At 41.9% G+C, this 19,828-nt stretch overlaps 1 protein-coding gene across 1 annotated transcript; it reads left to right on the forward strand.

Annotated features, from left to right (window-relative positions):
- Positions 1-63: 63 nt before the first annotated feature.
- MRPL32 (mitochondrial ribosomal protein L32) lies at positions 64-6,581 on the forward strand. The gene is made up of 3 exons (XM_049893973.1): positions 64-226; positions 2,131-2,312; positions 5,809-6,581. Exons 1-3 carry the CDS (start codon positions 97-99, stop codon positions 6,061-6,063), a joined length of 567 nt encoding a protein of 188 aa, XP_049749930.1. The 5' UTR covers positions 64-96; the 3' UTR covers positions 6,064-6,581.
- The last annotated feature ends 13,247 nt before the right edge of the window (positions 6,582-19,828 follow it).

The following is a 19,828-nucleotide window of genomic DNA, read 5'->3' on the forward strand; positions in this document are numbered from 1 at the left end:
CCAGGAGCCGGTCCGCCACGGCTCTGCTTATGTGCGCATGCTCGATGCAGGGGCCAGCCCCAGGAACCCGGAGTGAGTCGTCTTCAGGCTGGGAAGATGGCGTCGGCCATGCTGGTGGTGGTTCTTCCGCCGTGGCCGTCAGCCCGGGGGCTGCTCCGAAACTGCTTGGAGCGGCTGCAGCGGAACCTTCCGCAGAGCCGACTGGGCTTTCCCAGCCTTCCTTGGGGTAGGTAAAGAAGGTCGCGGTGGGGAATTCGTTGAATGAGGGGACCTTATGCAGCGCAGTAGACATAGATGATACCCTGTGCCCTCGTCCTATGTTCTGATACGCGACTGCGCGTAGGGGACATTTTTCAGACGTTCAATTAGAAACTATAGACACCCCTTTTTGCCATTCTTCTCCGTCGCAAAAAAAAAGAAAAGCCTGATTGTCCCATTAGTGCACGGACTGTAATCCAAGAGTCTTAGCTTGGCATCAAGGCCCGCTGCTATCTGGATCCATCCTTTCCAGCCCCTTCACAACGTTGGTAGACGCGGAATGGAATGTTTCCTTGTCTGAGGAGTTTGAGCTCTGCGGGGATGAAGTCTGGTCCCCGTGTCTCCACCGGGAATTAATTTTAATTGGAAGCGCCTTGAACGTCAGAATTGTCACAGCTTTGACGTTTACATTCTACTCGATCTGTAAGGTATCCTACGTTTACTAGCTAATATACCCGAACGTGGTAACAGCCAGGCAGTCTGAACAGAGAGCAGACAACGTGCTAAGTTCTTAGTTTTTGTGGCGCCCATTGCGTCTCTTGGCGACCCTATGTGTGCAGAATAGAACGGCTCTGTAGGGTTTTCACTGGTGGCATAGTGGTTAAAGTGCTACGGCTGCTAACCAAAAGGTTGGTAGTTCGAATCAAGCATGCGCTTTTTGGAAACTCTCTGGGTCAGTTCGACTCTGTCCTGTAGGGTCGCTATGAGTCAGAATCGACTCGATAGCAATGGGTTTGGTGTTTTTTTTTTTTTTTTTGGTTATAGGGTTTTCAAAGCTGTGACTTTTTGGAGGCAAATCGCCAGGCCTGTTTCATGAGGGTGTGGTGGGTTCAAAACACCAACCTTTCTTCTAGTAGTCCAACGGTTAACCATTTGTGCCACTCAGGAACCTTAATGTGCTTAAATAAAAAAAAAAAAAAAAAAAAGTTACCATCTAGTGGATTTTCCGAGGATAATCTTCACAACAACCCCCTTAAGGTATTTCCACTTTAGGATTGAATTAAACTCAGAGAGTTCCCAAGGTCACACCAAGAGAAAGTGGCAGAGCCTGAATTCAAACCCAGTCTGCTCTGAATCACTGAATCACTCTTAGATACAGTACGTTGAAAAAATTGTTAAGTGTTAGAGAAGTACTTCCGGTCTGAGGAATAGCAAGGAAAGGATAAAAGAATCTCTCATAAGCAAATTTTTAAAAAAGTGAAATGTTGATAGTTACATTAATTAATGCATATCATACAAAGACATGGTGAACTAGCTCTTTTCCTTAGAGAACAGACAGGAATCAAGGTTAAATATTAATACCTAAGTGACATAAATCTCTACCAGGTTATGTGACAAACTTGTCTCAGTTTGCATATAATAACAAAGGGTGAATAGGCAGTGTGGGTTGGAAGTGCATTTTGGGAATCTCAGTCTTACATGTATTGTTTGTAAACTAGGCACTGCCTACCCAGTAGAATGGAAAATTGAGTGGGTGGGATTTTTTGGTTTTTTGTTTTGTTTTAGTTAAGTGCCTCTCAGACTGTTATTTATATATGCTACTAAAGCCCTTAGTTCTATATTTCATGAGGTGAAAAACTCGATAGAATTTCAGTGATCTCATTTCAGCAGGTTCGTCTTAAAAAATTCCATTTGTGTTTTTTATGGCTTCTTGCATGAGCTTTTCAATTGCTAAGTTTTCCTGTTAAATGTTTTTATTGAATTCTGAGTTATCTTTAATCAAATCACATACATTATGTGGTGTATATGTACATATATGTGGTATATATAAGTATCAGTATAATGACCGTAGATTCTTAAGGAGAATAATATCAGTAAATAATCATTTAAAAAGTAGAATCTGACTCTGTAACTCCATGTTTTATTTTATAGGACCAGCATTAGCAGTCCAGGGCCCAGCGATAGTTGGAGAACAAGCAGATGATACCAGTGGAAGTAAGGAGATTTCCAGCCTTTTGGATGGTATCTTTTGGATGGCAGCTCCCAAAAACAGACGCAGTATTGAAGTTAACCGGTGTAGGAGAAGAAACCCTCAGAAACTTATTAAAGTTAAGGTAATGTGTTAATTTTTTGCGGGTGTGCAAATGTATACTTTCTTTTCTAAGGATCAGCACAAAGCTGGTTCCTATGAGGTGGAGGTTAAAGATGTCCCAAATGTCCAACTTCTCCAAACTGCTGTACCATTCTGGCATCTCTACCGTCAACTACTTCTCTCCCCTCAGTACTCTCCCTCCAGCCTTTGGGTTCCATAATTCACTGCAACGTCTCACAGATCTCACAAACTGTACTTACAGTTAAGTGGTTTATTAGGGAAGTAACAGGGTACAACTCGGGATTCGGAATGACTCAGAAGTAACAGGAACAACTCAGGATATAGTTCTTAATCAGGACAGCTTCTTCTCGCCTTCTGCTGGATCCTGCTTGGGCCCTTCTCGGGCAAGTGTTGCAACTCTTAGCTCTGCGTCCACAAGCCGCTCCACAGCCACATCGCACTGGTCTTCTGGTTCCTGCTGTCTCATGCAGCTATCACTCTTGCTGCTGCTGTGCGCAGCTGTCTTCTGTGTTACAGCTCCTCCCCCTCTCTGTCCATGTCTCCCTTTAAGCATAGCGGGATGAGAAAACTAACTAATCCCCTTATTAGCGTTCCATACACCTAATTTGCTGCCACCCAATCATTGTGTGAGAGTCACAAAAGACTGGCTAGAAGGAATTCATTAGCACTCAGTGTGTTTTTCCTCAGTCTGCTGGTGAACCTCCTCATGGGATATCCATATAGCCTACAAATTGTTCTCAGATTTTATATGTCTGTTTTCTTTTGGCCTAAATAAAATATTCTCAGATTATGTATGCCTGCTGTCCTCTAGCCTAAATGTTAGGAACACAGTCAGGGAAGGCAGTGTGGAGATGGGACAGAGTACTGGGTTATAAAGCCCTTACGTGGCTTTGGGAATAGGAGCATTAACAGTCCTGAGCTTTCTGATTTTTGAACCACATAGGGGTAAACATCTAACTGGCAGCATCTAAAATTAGAGACAGGATTATTGAATCTTGCGTTTTACTAGCACAAATATTTAATACTTAATATAATTAAATTTAATATTTATTATTTAATACAGTGTTCTTCACCATGTCCAATAAAATACTAGGAAGGAAATCCTTAGGTAAGTAATAAAAATAGCTAATGTACATTACCAAAAACCAAACCTATTGCCGTCAAGTGGATTCCAACTCATACCAACCCTAAGTGCCTATAATACCTATAATATGTATTGTCTCATCAAGTCTTCACAGTAACCCTCCAGAGTAAATTACATTTTCCCAGCTTTTAGAACAAAGAAACTGAGGCAAAAAGAATTGACCTGTGGTCACAGAGCTGTTAAGTGGTATAGCCAGGATTTGAGCTCTGGCTGTCTGATTCCTGAGCCCACATTGTTTTTCTTGAACTTTCCCTAATCAGACAATTCCAGATTACCCACATGTGGGTGCACTCTCTTCATTGATCTAATGGACAAAAATTAAAGAGCCTGTTACTGCTGATCTGTTAATTCATGGCTTTCTGATTTCATGATTTCTAGTACTGTTTACTTCATGGCACTCCACAGCAGCTGTGCTGTTTTATACTTATTTTATATTTAAAGTTGGATGACAACCCAAACCCATTGTCATCAAGTGGTTGGAACTCATGGTGTCCCCATGTGTTACAGAGTAGAACCAAGTTCCATAGGGTTTTCTTGGCTCATTTTTTGTTTAATCTTTACGGAAGGTCAGACCTTTCTTCTACAGGGCCACTGGGTGAGTTTGAACCACCAGCCTTCGGGTTTGTATTCTAGTGCAAGCCATGTGCACCACCCAAGGACCTAAAAATTGTGTAGACATGTATAAAAACTCATTAAAATACCCTCAAATGTATTATGACAAGAGACTTGTACAATTAAGGAATAATCATGGTATTTACAAAAAGAAGAATTTCACCATATACCAAACTTATACATTTTACAGGAATTTAAATGACACTGTAATAAAGAAGGGCAAGCCAACTCATACTGTTTTTTGATCTTGTTTTCCCAAAAATTGACTGAAAGAAAAAAATGAATTTACTTTTCCTTGGTCTTTTCCTTAAGTTGCTGGCTGCACAGATTAGCTCATTATGTTGGTGTACTCCTTATTATTTAGTATTTGGAATCAAAGGAGCCCCAGTGATACAGCAGTTAGAGTGCTCAGCTGCTAACCAAAAGGTTGGTGGTTTGAACCCACCAGCCATTCACAGGAGAAAGATGTGGCATTCTGCTTTTATAAAGATTCACAGCCTTGGAAACCCTTAATATGGCCCTTCTAGCCAAAGTCTTTGTGACTGTCACGTAATGATTGAGTGAGACTATGCAAATAAGGTATATGGAACCCTAACAAAGGGATCGGTCCGTTTTGCCATCCTAGAGGCAGGAGCAGAGTGTGGTGTCCTTTGGACCCGGGATCCCTGCGCTGAGAAGCTGCTGGAACCGGAAGACCAAAAGACAGAGCTGTAACACCCGGCAGAAGTGTTGGCAGACAAATGGCGGCAGCAGAGGCAGGAGATCAACAGTAGACGGTGCAGTGGGCCAGGAGGCCGCAGAGTGAGAAAGCTGAGCACCTTTGGGCAGGAGGCTTATTGGTGAAGCAGGGTGTCTCTGGGCACTTGGTGAAGCTAGGTTTGCTGACCACATAGCTACAGCTGAGCGCCTTCAGGCCGAGGCTTACTGGTGGACTGGGGTGCTTTGAGCACTTATCGGCAGAGCTAAAAAAAGCTTTATAACACTTGTCCAAGCAGGGCAAAGGCCAAGGGGCCAGAGAGAGGCATTCTTGCAGGAATGGCTGAGAAGAGGCTGTCCTGATGAAAGACCTGTATCCTAAGCATTCCTGAACTTGAGTTGTAACCTGTTAACTTCCCTAATAAACCCATAGTCGTGAGTACTGTCTGTGAGTTCTGTGTGGCCATTGCAATGAATTATCACACTCAGCAGAGAAGTAGAGAGTGTTGTAGGAGGGACAGTTGGTATCAGAATTGGTAAAGATGGCGGAATGAGGAGGCTTGTCTGACCTCTGCCTAATAGGGATCAGCCTCGGGCTGCTGATCTTGATTTTCCTTCCCTCTTTTGAAGTTAGAAGAGGTCAGGCACCTCTGCCACACCGTTTTTACAGAGGAGTTCCACTCTGCCCTGTAGAGTCGCTCTGAGTCAAAATTGACTCAATGGCAATAGGTTTTTTCGGAGGTTTCTTTGGTTTATTTGGGATTAAGAGGGCTAGAGCACCTTTTTAAATAAGTCTGACTGCTGTGTGTAATTAAAAATATACCAGATTCAAAGTCACTAGGCCTGAGTTCTAGTCCCAGTTTTTCTACTAACTCAAACTCAGTGTTGCTTTCTCCTCAGTTTCCGTGTTTAACTAGATGGTATGTGAACTCACACAACATGAACATTCTCAGAGAGTGAAAATGTAAGCATCATTCCTGTCACTTTTATTTGTGCATTATAATACACCTTGTTAAAATATGTTTTTTATTCATTTTCTTTAAAGCATAATATAGACGTTTGTCCTGAATGTGGTCACCTGAAACAGAAACACGTCCTTTGTGGCTATTGCTATGAGAAGGTGCGCAAGGAGACTGCAGAAATCAGAAGACAGATAGGGAAAGCAGAAGGGGGTCCTTTTAAGGCTCCTACCACAGAGACAATGGTTCTGTACGCGGGAGAGACACCAGCAGAACAAGATCAGGGCAAGAGGATCATTGAACGAGACCGGAAGCGACCATCCTGGTTTACCCAGAATTGACACCACAGATGTTTGAAGAGGATAACTTCACAGTTAAACACTTTTCCTGAATGATGAAGATTTTTTGTTCTTATGTTGTTTTATACCTGTTAATATTTTTAAATCATCAGTATGGTTGAAATCATTCTTTACAAGGAGTTAGTTTTGTGGGGAATAATTTGAGGAATATATCATGAATAAACAATGCTTGTACAGAGTCCATACACTGTAAGGCTTTAAGTAAGCATAAAACCTCCAGAAGAGAAAAATAAAACAAATACTTTAAAATTCATAGCAAGAATTGTTTGTTTTTGCTCTGGTTTTTGCTTGTCGGTGGTTTTCCTTACACAATACTCAAATACTTTCATTTAAGTAATACCTGGAAATGGGTTATTATTTGAGTTCTCAGTATTATTTTTAAAGATGGTAGTTGTGCCAACATGAAAAGGTTGTGTTCTGGGATTTTTGTTTTGTTTTAGCTATTTAGAATTACCCATTTATGTGGTAAGCATATATGTAATAAAATCTTTGCCACTTCATTGTTTTTGGGGTGTACAATTCTGTAACATTAATTATGTTCATATGCAAGTGTTGGTGTTAATTTACTTAGATGGTAGAAATAGTTCTCAGCATTTCAAGAAATCAAAAATGTTTATTCACAATTTATTAAATGGTTCAGGAGATTTATATTTTATGGTTGTGGAATAGATTTTTTAGAAGAGTAAGCCAATTCAATAGTACGGAAAAGCTTTGCTAAGGATGTCCTCCTATTTTCCTTCTAGTATATCTGTTTAGCTTATTTTACACTTTGTTCTTCTGTCTTTATAGCAATAACCTCCTTAACTTCCTGTCACTAATTTCAATTTTCCTTTCCTTCACCATCATTCCTGTATCCACCCTGAGCCCAGGATTTGTTATTTTGCTTCCTGCCAAGCTTACCTCTTAACTGTGGTGCACCACACACCCACCACCACAGACCCACCCTCAGACTGCTGACAATATAGCCATGCTTCACAGATAGATTGGCCACCTTCACAGCATGGGTCACTCCTCTTCTCCTGTCTTCGTTTGGCTTCACTCTTCTTTTTTCTCTTACCTCACTAGCTGTTCCTTCTCTTTCACCCCTGCTGACTCCCCCTCTTCTCCCAACCTTTTAAAACTTTAGAGTACCCCAAGACTCCATCCTTGGAATCCCTGTAACTTCACTCACCTCGGTGATCTCATCCAGTCTTAATGACTTTAAATATCAACCAGGTATTGATAATTTCTAATTTAATGTTTCTGGCCTCGACCCCTCCCCTGAACTCCAGACTCATATTCAGCTGCCTACTCAGCATCTCCATTTGACTGTCTAACAGGTAATCTTACATTTGGTATCTCCAACTCAATATCTTCTCTCTCAGTCTTACTACTTCCCCAGCCTTCTCCATCTCAAATGATGCCAACTGTATTCTGGTTTCTCAGTCCCAAACCTCAGAGTCATCCTTGGTCTTTCTTTGTGCCCCCCCCCCATCCAGCCCATGACCAAATTTGCAGATCCCCTGGTTCTGCATTCAGTATCTACCAGAATCAGACTCATTATCACTAGCTGCGCTACTCTTACCCTGAACAGAACCCCCAACATCTTGCCTAGAATACTGAAGTACCCTACTAACTGGTCTGTGTGGTTCCACCTTGATCTCCTATATAGAGTCTAAACAGCAGCCAGAATCTTTTTAACACAAAAGACATCTCTGTTCAAAATCCTTTATTTAAGACCTTAACCCAAATGAAACATACGGATGTGTGAGGGTTTTGTTTTATGCAAAATATATATATACGTATGTATATATGAATATATAAAGTTGTATGGAGCCCTAGTAGTGTGGTTAAGAGGTGTAGTGAGCTATAGCTGCTAACCAAAAGGTCGGCAGTTCGAGTCCACCAGTTGCTCCTTGGAAACCATATGGGGTGGTTCTACAGGGTCACTATGAGTCGGAATTTACTTGATGGCAACAAGTTTGGTTTTGTGTTTTTATAGTTGTCTAGTGATGAAAGAGATGGGGCATCGCTTTAACACTCGCCTCAGAGAACTGTTTTCTATCCGTGGCCCCACCCTCCCACGTGCAATTGATGTTTGAGGGACAAGATTACCCAGCACCGTTTCTAAATCTGCTACGGAACTCCACTTTCTATGCTTAGCATTTCTTTTCCTGGCACATACACAAAAATAGATGCTCTGTCTTCAGCTGCAACTCTTAAGGATTTTGACTGTATTAATAGCATTTTAATCTGTGTCCCTAACAGAATGGCTGTTCTTCACAAGTTAATACAGCGAAGGGCATTAAGAGCAGCAACAGCTTTGGGCAGCCTGTGAAGACCCTTCCCACCTAAGACAACGGAGAGCACGCCCCCTGGTGGTCAAAAGGATGCTCTGGCCCACTCTTCACCAGGCCATTTTTTACCTTTTTGAAAACGTTTTTGCGGTGGTTTACCCTGTGCATGTTCCTCCGGTTCTGCTTGTCCTCCTGCGCCTTCGCCTCTACCTTAATGATGGTTAGGGATGCAATTCGGAGCAAGGAAGCTAGCGGACCTGCGGGCCCTGGTCTCTGGGCCTTGTTATTCAAGCTCAGCGCCGGCTTGACAGCTCAGCCTTGAAACCAGAATCAGGAGCTGTCACAATTTACCAGGCATCACCGTGCGGTCTCGCTAGGGGGCAGCAGGCGAATTGCACTGAGTCTTCAAAGGAAATCATCCACTGTCAGTTGGCACCAGTGCTGGGAATGTTTCAGTGTTTCTACCAAAGCCATCAGCCTATGGATGGCAGACAGGGTTGCTGCAGGAGCAAAGGCCCTCTCTAACGCTGAGCATAGACCGCAGGCTCCTGACAAAATGAAACCTCCGCTCACCATACTCAGCCTTTCCTTCCTCTGCCCTGTGCTACTGTGCCTCACTCAGGGGGCTCTCCTTGAGCCTCTTCTTTTCTGCCCTACATACACCCTTGGGGTCCATGCAGCCTGCTGAATTGTAAAGTCCTTTCCGGGAGCATTTTTCAGGATAAAAGCTCAGAATGCTACTGTTACGTTGCTACTGCTCCAATATAAATTCATTGCCATGGAGTTGATTCCGACTCATAGTGACCCTATAAGACAGAGTAGAACTGCCCCATAGGGTTTCCAAGGCTGTAATCTTTATGGAAGCAGGCTGCCACAGCTTCCTCCCATGGAGTGCCTGATGGGTTAGAACCACTGACCTTTTGGTTAGCAGCCGAGTGCTTAACCACTGTGCCACCAAGGCTTCTTTGCTCCAATATACCCAAATATTCATATTTCCATGGCTAAAAAGAAGTACCAGTGTTCTCACTGACATTCTTCTAATTCAGCAGTCTTCAATCAGGGACAGTTCCTCCTCCTCCCTGTCATCCCCCAGATGGACATTTGCAATGTCTGGAGACATTTTTGGTTTTCCTAACTCAGGGAGAGAGGTTCTAGTGGGTGGAACCAAGGATGCTGCTAAACATATTCCCACATCAGACTCAATAACACTAATTTAGAATGAAAAATGTTAAATAACAATATTTTAATTTTCTAGGAGTCTCCCTGTGCAATCTTTTCCATACTTTACACTCTCACTGATGACCCTCTAACCTAATTTCCCTATTGATCTCTAGACTCATATATCCAAATACTACCAGACAGCTCCATTAGAATATCACAAGGTCCCTCAAATGCGTTATATCCAAACAATTCTGCCAAATCTTTTCCCCTAAATTTGCTTATTTTCTGGTAGCCTAGCTTGTTTTTTTTTTTTTTAGCTTGGTTTACTCATTTATTCATTCATTCAACAAATGTCTGTGTCCCATATTTCTATCCAACTATAGGGTTGCTATGAGTTGGAATCGACTCGGCAGCAACTGTTTTTTTTGTTTTGCTTTGTTTTGTTTTTACTGTGCACCTCTGCTTGGCTAATTGGCATTTCAGAATTAGCACTGAACTCTTGATGACACCCCCTGCCGCCGGCCCAGCCCAGTCCTGTAACTGATTCTTTCTTCCTCATCTTGGTAAATAAACCATTCCCATGAGTTGCTCCAGCAAAACCCTATTCATTTTTTATTTATCTCTTTCCCTCCCAGCCCACATCCAGCTCAGAAGTGGCTCCTTTTGACACCCGCCGCCCCCACTCCCATAGCATATCCTGAGTCCAGGTGGCATTAGGTTTGGAGTGATAGGCAGGGATGTTGCAAGGAGAGTCCATTGGAGAGGGGCAAAAAAGGATCTAGGGAGACAGGCTCAGAGTCTCTGGCAGTGATCTTGTCCAGAGATGATGTTGCATGGACCAGGATAGGGGCAGTGGACATGTAGAGAGCTAGAGGAAATTGAAATATATTTCAGAAATCTAAGGGCAGTGTTGCTGGCACCTCTACACCTTTAACTGAAGGAGACTCTTGCCTTTCACTGCTCAAGAATGAACAGGTGAGGCACAGAGAACTTTCCACACAAGCAAAGCTTTATTGAAGAGGCTTGCAAGCGAGATGAGGCGGGCCTAGGCAACACTTACCCCTGTCTCCCAGAACGAAGAACTTGCATGGGTTTTTAAAGGTTTTTGAGTGGGAAGGGATTTATGTTTATTCATGGATATAGGTGGAGTTTTCCAGGAAGTGGCCCATTCTGAGCGGGGATTTGTTAACTACAGTACATGCGCAACAGCTTTCTAAGATGGCTTCCAGATGGCTCCTGCCCCAGGGGCCTCTGGGATTCATAGCAGGACTTATTATGGGGCATTGTGCCTGCGCAGTCCCTCCTGTGGTGCTGGTTTGATTCCTGGTTCATCCGTCAGTCACCTTGTGGATGTCTGCACATGCTCTGGGGACCAGACCAGGTCTGTCCTTCTGAAAAACATCTTACAAGGAAGTATGTTGTTTGTTCTTTCCTCATCATGCATTCCAGGATGGGGGTTTTGCATTAGCCAAACGCATAGTATTGTAAGTAAGTTGCAAGTTGCAGGTGTTGCAGGGCTCCGTGCTTAGGGGCTCAGTCCCTGTTTCTTCCCTATCTCAACAGGACTTGGTGATTACTTGCTTGTAGGAATACAAGAGAGGGGGAAATCAAGAATTATTCCCAGATTTCTGGCTTGAGCAACAGAATGCTATTAGGAAGCTTGGAACTAGATGGGTCTGGTTTGAACCCCTGCAGAAAATTTGCATTTATAACAAGTTCTCAGGAAGTTATACATAACAAGCTACTGTTAAAATGCAGATTCTGATTCTGTATATCTGGGGTGGGAATGAAAGTTCTCTGAAGAGAATTTGATTGAAATGCAAATTCTCAGCAAGGGTTTGAACCTGAAGGAACCAGTTGGAAGCCCTGTTAGGAAGTCTGAGTGAGGTGAGGGGTTAATGCTCTCAATTGCTAACTGAACATTTGGAGGTTTGAGTCCACCTAGAGGCTTCTCCCCTGAAAACCTGAAAACCCTATGGAGCACAGTTCTGCTGTGAACACACAAGGGGTGACCATGAGTCAGAATCAACTGGATGGCAACTGGTGGCAGTGTGAGTAAAAAGTGCCTTATGATGGAAAATCAAGATAACCACTTTTTAAAAATAATTTTCATTGTACTTTAAGTGAAAGTTTACAAATCAAGTCAGTCTCTCACATAAAAACTTATATACACCTTACTCCATAGTCCCAGTTACTCTCCCCTCAATGAGAAAGCCCGCTCCCTCCTTCCACTCTCTTTTTTCGTGTCCATTTCGCCAGCTTCTAATCCCTTCCACCCTCTTATCTCCTCTCCAGGCAGGAGAGGCCAACATAGTCTCAAGTGTCCACCTGATCCAAGCAGCTCACTCCTCATCAGCATCTCCCTCCAACCCATTGTCCAGTCCAATCCATGTCTGACAAGTTGGCTTTGGGAATGGTTCCTGTCCTGAGTCAACAGAAGATCTGGGAGCCATGACCACCGGGGTCCTTCTACTCTCAGTCAGACCATTTATGAGAATTTGGGATCTGCATCCCACTGTTCTCCTGCTCCCTCAGGGATTCTCTGTTGTGTTCCCTGTCAGGGCATTCATTGGTTGTAGCCGGGCACGATCTAGATCTTCTGGTCTCGGGATGATGTAGTCTCTGGTCCATGTAGCCCTTTCTGTCTCTTGGGCTCGTAATTACGTTGTATCCTTGGTGTTCTTCATTCTTCTTTGATCCAGGTGGGTTGAGACTCTGATGCATCTTAGATGGCCGCTTGCTAGCATTTAAGACCCCAGACGCCACTCTTCAAAGTGGGATGCAGAATGTTTTCATAATAGATTTTATTATGCCATTTGACTTAGATGTCTCCTGAAACCACGATCCCCAAACCCCTGCCCCTGCTTCACTGACCTTCGAAGCATTCAGTTTATTCAGGAAACCTCTTTGATTTTGGTTTAGTCCAGTTGTGCTGCCCTTCCCTGTATTGAGTGTTGTCCTTCTTTTCACCTAAAGTAGTTCTTATCTACTATCTAATTAGTAAATACCCCTCTCCTACCCTACCTCCCTCCCCCGCCTTCGTAACCACAAAAGAATGTGTTCTTCTCAGTTTAAACTATTTCTCAAGATCTTATAATAGTGGTCTTATACAATATTTGTCCTTTTGCAACTGATTAATTTCACTCAGCATAATGCCTTCCAGGTTCCTCCATGTCATGGAACGTTTCACAGATTCATCACTGTTCTTTATCAATGTGTAGTATTCCATTGTGTGGATATACCATAATTTATTGATCCATTCATCAGTTGATGAGCACCTTGGTTGCGTCCATCTTTTTGCTATTGTAAACAGTGCTGCAATGAACATGGGTGTGCATATATCTGTTCATGTAAAGGCTCTTATTTCTCTAGGATATATTCCGAGGAGTGGGATTGCTGGATCGTATGGTAATTCTATTTCTAGCTTTTTAAGAAAGCGCCAAATTGATTTCCAAAGTGGTTGTACCATTTGACATTCCCACCAGCAGTGTATAAGTGTTCCAATCTCTCCACAACCTCTCCAACTTTTATTATTTTGTGTTTTTTGGACTAATGCCAGCCTTGTTGGAGTGAGGTGAAATCTCATTTTAGTTTTGATCTGCATTTCTCTAATGGCTAATGATCGTGAACATTTCCCCATGTGTCTGTTAGCTACCTGAATGTCTTCTTTAGTGAAGTGTCTATTCACATGTTTTGCCCATTTTTTAATTGGGTTATTTGTCTTTTTTGTAGTTGAGTTTTTGCAGAATCATGTAGATTTTAGAGATCAGGGGCTGATTGGAAATGTCATAGCTAAAAACTTTTTCCCAGTCTGTAGGTAGTCTTTTTACTCTTTTGGTGAAGTCTTTGGATGAGCATAGGTGTTTGATTTTTAGGAGCTCCCAGTTATCTAGTTTTTCTTCTGCATTCTTAATAATGTTTTGTATACTGTTTATGCCATGTATTAGGGCTCCTAACATTGTCCCTATTTTTTCTTCCATAATCTTTATCATTTTAGACATTATGTTTAGGTCTTTGATCCATTTGGAGTTAGTTTTTGTGCATGGTGTGAAGTATGGGTCTTGTTTAATTTTTTTGCAGATGGATATCCAGTTGTGCCAGCACCATTTGTTAAAAAGACTATCATTTCCCCAATTAACTGGCACTGGGCCTTTGTCAAATATAAGCTGCTCATATGTGGATGGATTTATATCTGGATTCTCTATTCTGTTCCATTGGTCTATGTGTCTGTTTTTGTACCAGTACCAGGCTGTTTTGACTACTGTGGCTGTATAAAATCGGGTAGAGTGAGGCTTCCCACTTTCTTCTTCTTTTTCAGTAATGCTTTACTTATCAGGGGCTTCGTTCCCTTCCATATGAAGTTGGGGATTTCTTTCTCCATCACATTAAAAAATGTCTTTGGAATTTGGATTGGAAGTGCATTGTATATACAGATGGCTTTTGGTAGAATAGACATTTTTATAATGTGAAGCCTTCGTATCCATGAGCAAGGTATGTTTTTCCACTTATGTAGGTCCCTTTTGGTTTCTTGCAGTACGTTGTAGCTTTCTTTGTATAAGTCTTTTACATCTTTTGTTGTTGTTGTTAGGTGCCGTCAAGTTGGTTCCGACACATAGCAACCCGATGCACAAAAGAACGAAACACTGCCCGGTCCTGCGCCATCCTTCCAATCGTTGTTATGCTTGATCTCACTGTTGCAGCCACTGTGTCAATCCACCTCGTTGAGGGTCTTCCTCTTTTCCACTGACCCTTTACTCTGCCAAGCATGATGTCCTTCTCCAGGGATTGATCCCTCCAGACAACATATCCAAAGTATGTAAGACGGAGTCTCGCCATCCTTGCTTCTAAGGAGCATTCTGGTTGTACTTCTTCTATAACGGTTTGTTCGTTCTTTTGGCAGTCCATGGTATATTCAATATTCTTCACCAACACCACAATTCAAAGGCGTCAACTCTTCTTCAGTCTTCCTTATTCATTGTCCAGCTTTCACATGCATATGATGCAATTGAAAATACCATGGCTTGGGTCAGGCGCACCTTAGTCTTCAGGGTGACATCTTTGCTCTTCAACACTTTGAAGAGGTCCTTTGCAGCAGATTTACCCAATGCAATGCGTCTTTTGATTTCTTGACTGCAGCTTCCATGGCTGTTGATTGTGGATCCAAGTAAAATGAAATCCTTGACAACTTCAATCTTTTCTCCATTTATCATGATGTTACTCATTGGTCCAGTGGTGAGGAATTTTGTTTTCTTTATGTTGAGGTGTAATCCATACTGAATCCATACTTCAAGTCCTCTTCACTTTCAGCAAGGAAGGTTCTGTCATCTGCATAACTGAGGTTGTTAATGAGTCTTCCTCCAATCTTGAAGCCCCGTGCTTCTTCATATAGTCCAGTTTCTCGTATTATTTGTTCAGCATACACATTAAATAGGTATGGTGAAAGAATACAACCCTGACGCACACCTTTCCTGACTTTAAACCAATCAGTATCCCCTTGTTCTGTCCAAACAACTGCCTCTTGATCTATGTAAAGGTTCCTCATGAGCACAATTAAGTATTCTGGAATTCCCATTCTTCACAGTGTTATCCATAGTTTGTTATGATCCACACAGTCAAATGCCATTGCAAAATCAACAAAACATAGGTAAACATCCTTCTGGTATTCACTGCTTTCAGCCAGGATCCATCTGACATCAGCAATGATATCCCTGGTTCCACGTCCTCTTCTGAAACTGGCCTGAATTTCTGGCAGTTCTCTGTTGATATACTGCTGCAGCCCTTTTTGAATGATCTTCAGCAGAATTTTGCTTGCGTGTGATATTAATGATATTGTTCTATAATTTCCACATTCGGTTGGATCACCTTTCTTGGGAATAGGCATAAATATGGATCTCTTTCAGTCAGTTGGCCAGGAAGCTGTCTTCCATATTTCTTGGCATAGACGAGTGAGCACCTCCAGCGCTGCACCTGTTTGTTGAAACATCTCAATTGATATTCCATCAATTCCTGGAGCCTTGTTTTTCCCCAATGCCTTCAGAGCAGCTTGGACTTCTTCCTTCAGTACCATCGGTTCCTGATCATATGCCACCTCTTGAAATGGTTGAAGATCAACTAATTCTTTTTGGTATAATGACTGTGTATTCCTTCCATCTACTTTTGATGCTTCCTGCATCATTTAATATTTTTTTCCCCATGGAATCCTTCACTATTGCAACTCGAGGCTTGAATTTTTTCTTTAGTTCTTTCAGCTTGAGAAACGCTGAGCGTGTTCTTCCCTTTTGGTTTTCCATCTCCAGCTCTTTGCACATGTCGTTATGATATTTTATTTTGTCTTCTCGAGAGGCCCTTTGAAATCTTCTGTTCAGTTCTTTTACTTCATCAATTCTTCCTCTTGCTTTAGCTGCTCGACACTCAAGAGCAAGTTTCAGAGTCTCCTCTGACATCCACCTTGGTCTTTTCTTTCTTTCCTGCCTTTTCAGGGACCTCTTGCTTTCTTCATGGATGATGTCCTTGATGTCATTCCACAACTCATCTGGTCTTCGGTCACTAGTGTTCAATGCATCAAATCTATTCTTGAGATGGTCTCTAAATTCAGGTGGGATATACTCAAGGTCATATTTTGGCTCTCGTGGACTTGCTCTGATTTTCTTCAGTTTCAGCTTGAACTTGCATATGAGTAATTGATGGGCTGTTCCACAGTTGGTCCCTGGCCTTGTTCTGATTGATGATATTGAGCTTTTCCATCGTCTCTTTCCACAGATGTAGTCAATTTGATTTCTGTGTGTTCCGTCTGGTGAGGTCCATGTGTATAGTCACCATTTATGTTGGTGAAAAGGTATTTGCAATGAAGAGGTCGTTGGTCTTGCAAAATTCTATCATTCAATCTCCGGCATTGTTTCTATCACCAAGGCCATATTTTCCAACTACTGATCCTTCTTCTTTGTTTCCAACTTTCACATTCCAATCGCCAGTAATTATCAATGCATCTTGATTGCATGTTTGATCAATTTCAGACTGCAGTAGCTGATAAAAATCTTCTATGTCTTCATCTTTGGCCCTGGTTGTTGGTGTGTAAATTTGAATAATAGTCGTATTAACTGGCCTTCCTTGCAGGCGTATGGATATTATCCTGTCACTGACAGCGTTGTACTTCAGGATAGATCTTGAAATGTTCCTTTTGACGATGAATGCAATAGCATTCCTCTTTGAGTTGTCATTCCCAGCATAGTAGGCTATATGATTGTCCCAAAATGGCAAATACCAGTCCATTTCAGCTCACTAATGCCTAGGATATCGATGTTTATGCATTCCATTTCATTTTTGATGATTTCCAATTTTCCTAGATTCATACTTCGTACATTCCAGGTTCCAATTATTAATGGATGTTTGCAGCTGTTTCTTCTCATTTAGAGTCGTGCCGCATCAGCAAATGAAGGTCCCCAAAGCTTTACTCCATCCACGTCATTAAGGTTGACTCTACTTTGAGGAGGCAGCTCTTCCCCAGTCATCTTTTGAGTGCCTTCCGACCTAGGGGGCTCATCTTCCAGCACTATATCAGACAATGTTCCGCAGCTATTCATAAGGTTTTCACTGGCTAATGCTTTTCAGAAGTAGACTGCAGAGTCCTTCTTCCTAGTCTGTCTTAGTCTGGAAGCTCAGCTGAAATCTGTCCTCCATGGGTGACCCTGCTGGTATCTGAATACCAGTGGCATAGCTTCCAGCACCATAGCAACACACAAGCCCCCATAGTACGACAAACTGACAGACACGTGGGGGTTTATGTCTTTGGTAAGATTTATTCCTAAGTATTTTATCTTCTTGGGGGCTAGTGTGAATGGTATTAATTTGGTGATTTCCTCTTTGATGTTCTTTTTGTTGGTGTAGAAGAATCCAACTAATTTTTGTATGTTTATCTTGTAACCTGATATTCTGCTGAACTCTTCTATTAGTTTCAGTAGTTTTCTTGAGGATTCTTTAGGGTTTTCTGTGTATAAGATAATGTTGTCTAGCCTAATTGCTGTGGCTAGGACCTCCAGCACAATGTTAATAAGAGCGAAAATACCCATTTTTGACAAGTTATATTTGAAATAATTATTGGACACACAAGCTGAGATGGCAAGGAGGCTAATGGATAAGTGAATATTTGAATTTGGAAGTAGTCAGCAGATGGAGTATATTTAAAGCCATGAAAATGAATGAGATTATCCAGGGCAAGGACTCAGAAACCCAGAACTGAGGCTGTTGAGGAGGAAGTCAGGAGATTGTAACACAGCACCACAGATACCAGGAGAGGAGAGGGTTGCAAGGAAAGGGAATTGTCAATTCTGTCAGATGCTGCAGGAAGTGAAATAAGATGAGAACAGAAAAGTGCCCAATAATTGGGCAGTAGAATAGAATTCATTTGTGACACGACAAAAGTGATCTCATTTGAGTGTTGGAGGCAAAAGCCAGATTGGAGGAGGCTGAAGAGTGGATATTTGTTGAGAAGGTGATAGCAGTGTTCCTAGAGAGTTCTTTCTAAAGATTCTCCTCTGCAGGGGAGTAGAGAAATGACACTAGAGGAGGATAGGGGATTGAAGGGCATGTGTTTGTGATTAGTTGAGAGATCAGCATGTACTTATGCTGATGAAGGTAGCCAGTAAAAGAGGGGACTGTTGATGCAACAAAGCCCTGGTGGTGCAGGGGTTAAGAGCTCAGATGCTAACCAAAAGATGGCAGTTCAAATCCACCAGCTGCTTCTTGGAAACCCTATGGGGCAGTTCTACCCTGTCCTGTGTGTCGCTATGAGTTGGATTCGATGGCAGTAGGTTTTTTTCTTTTTGGTTTGGTTGATGCAATGATACAGTAGAGATGGAGAGAGATGAGAGAGAGAGATCTTTAATCCAGTGAGAGTGGATGAGGCCCAATGCTCTCATTAAAAACAGCAAAATGTAAAAAAACAAAAGGCCTCCCTTGAGCATTATGCTTTTTCAAGGGCTATCTATATGGGATCAAACTGACAACAGCAACTAGAAAGATTAGATAGGAACCTTAGGGGGCAGTGAGCTTATGTTAATGAGCAAGGAACAACTCAAAAAATGAGACTGAAAATGGCTGCACAATCTGAGAATGCAATCAATGTCACTAAATTGTACACATAGAAACTGTCGAATTGGTGTATGTTTTGCTGTGTATATTCTCAACAACAACAAAATAATTAAAATTTATGAAAAAAGAAAAACAAAAAACGTATTCCTAATATACCTTGCACTTTTTAATTTGAAGCCATGTAAATGTTTTACAGGTTCAAAAATTAAATTTATAAAAAAGCAATACCTAGAAATGGAAAATAGAAACAAATGATCCTAACCGTATATCATGTTAGTATAATGACACAGAGAAAATAAGGTATTAATTAATTAAATAACCTGGTTCCTTCAATAAATCATGGAAAATAAAGGAGAGGATGGGAATTTTCTATTGAAAGAAACTTAAGAGACATTACATTGAAGCCTCTGACAGACTGAGCCCAGAACAGCTAGATGGTACCTGGCTACCACCACATGTTTCTCTGACGGGGATCACAATAGAGGATCCCAGACAGGATAGGAAAAAAACGTAGAACAAAATTCAAATTCACAAAAAAGACCAGACTTACTGGTCTGACAGAGACTGTAGAAACCCCGAGAGTATGGTCCCCAGAGACCCTTTTAAGTCAGTACTGAAGTCACTCCTGAGGTTTACCCTTTAGCCGAACATTAGACAGGTCTATAGAGCAAACAATAACACACATGAGGAACGTCCTTTGTAGTTCAGTCATGTATACAAGACTAAATGGTCACACTATTCCAAAAGCAAAGATGAGAAGGCAGGAAGGGACAGGAAAACTGGATGAATGGAAACAGGGAACCCAGGGTGGAGAAGTGGAAAGTGTTGACATATTGCAGGGTTGGCAACCAATGTCAAAACAATTTGTGTGTTGATGTTTTAATGAGAAACTAATGCACCCTGTAAGCTTTCACCTAAGGCAAAAAAAAAGACAACCTTGCAATATGTAACTCTTGTTTGTATTCCAGTTCAAACAAGCTGAGGATAAACCAGTTGCCATTGAGTTGATTCTGACTCATGGTGATCCTGTGTGTGTCAGAGTAGAACTGTGCTCCATAAAGTTTTCAATGGCTGATTTTCAGAAGTAAATCCAATGCCTTTCTTTGGAGGTACCTCTGGATGGACTCAAACTGCCAACTTTTTGGTTAGCAGCCAAGTGCTTTAACTGTTTACATCACACAGGGAAAGGGTATATTTTGAGGAAGAGTAGAGAAATTTAAATA

This window comes from Elephas maximus, chromosome 8 (assembly GCF_024166365.1).
Source record: "Elephas maximus indicus isolate mEleMax1 chromosome 8, mEleMax1 primary haplotype, whole genome shotgun sequence".
NCBI classification, from domain to species: Eukaryota; Metazoa; Chordata; class Mammalia; order Proboscidea; family Elephantidae; genus Elephas; species Elephas maximus.

Bases quoted from the DNA above. Each gene is read 5' to 3' on its own strand.
- MRPL32 (XM_049893973.1), top strand. From the start codon at position 97: ATGGCGTCGGCCATGCTGGTGGTGGTTCTTCCGCCGTGGCCGTCAGCC. The intron at 227-2,130 runs GTAGGTAAAGAA...TTTATTTTATAG, and splicing joins CTTTCCCAGCCTTCCTTGGG to GACCAGCATTAGCAGTCCAG. The intron at 2,313-5,808 runs GTAATGTGTTAA...TTTTCTTTAAAG, and splicing joins AGAAACTTATTAAAGTTAAG to CATAATATAGACGTTTGTCC.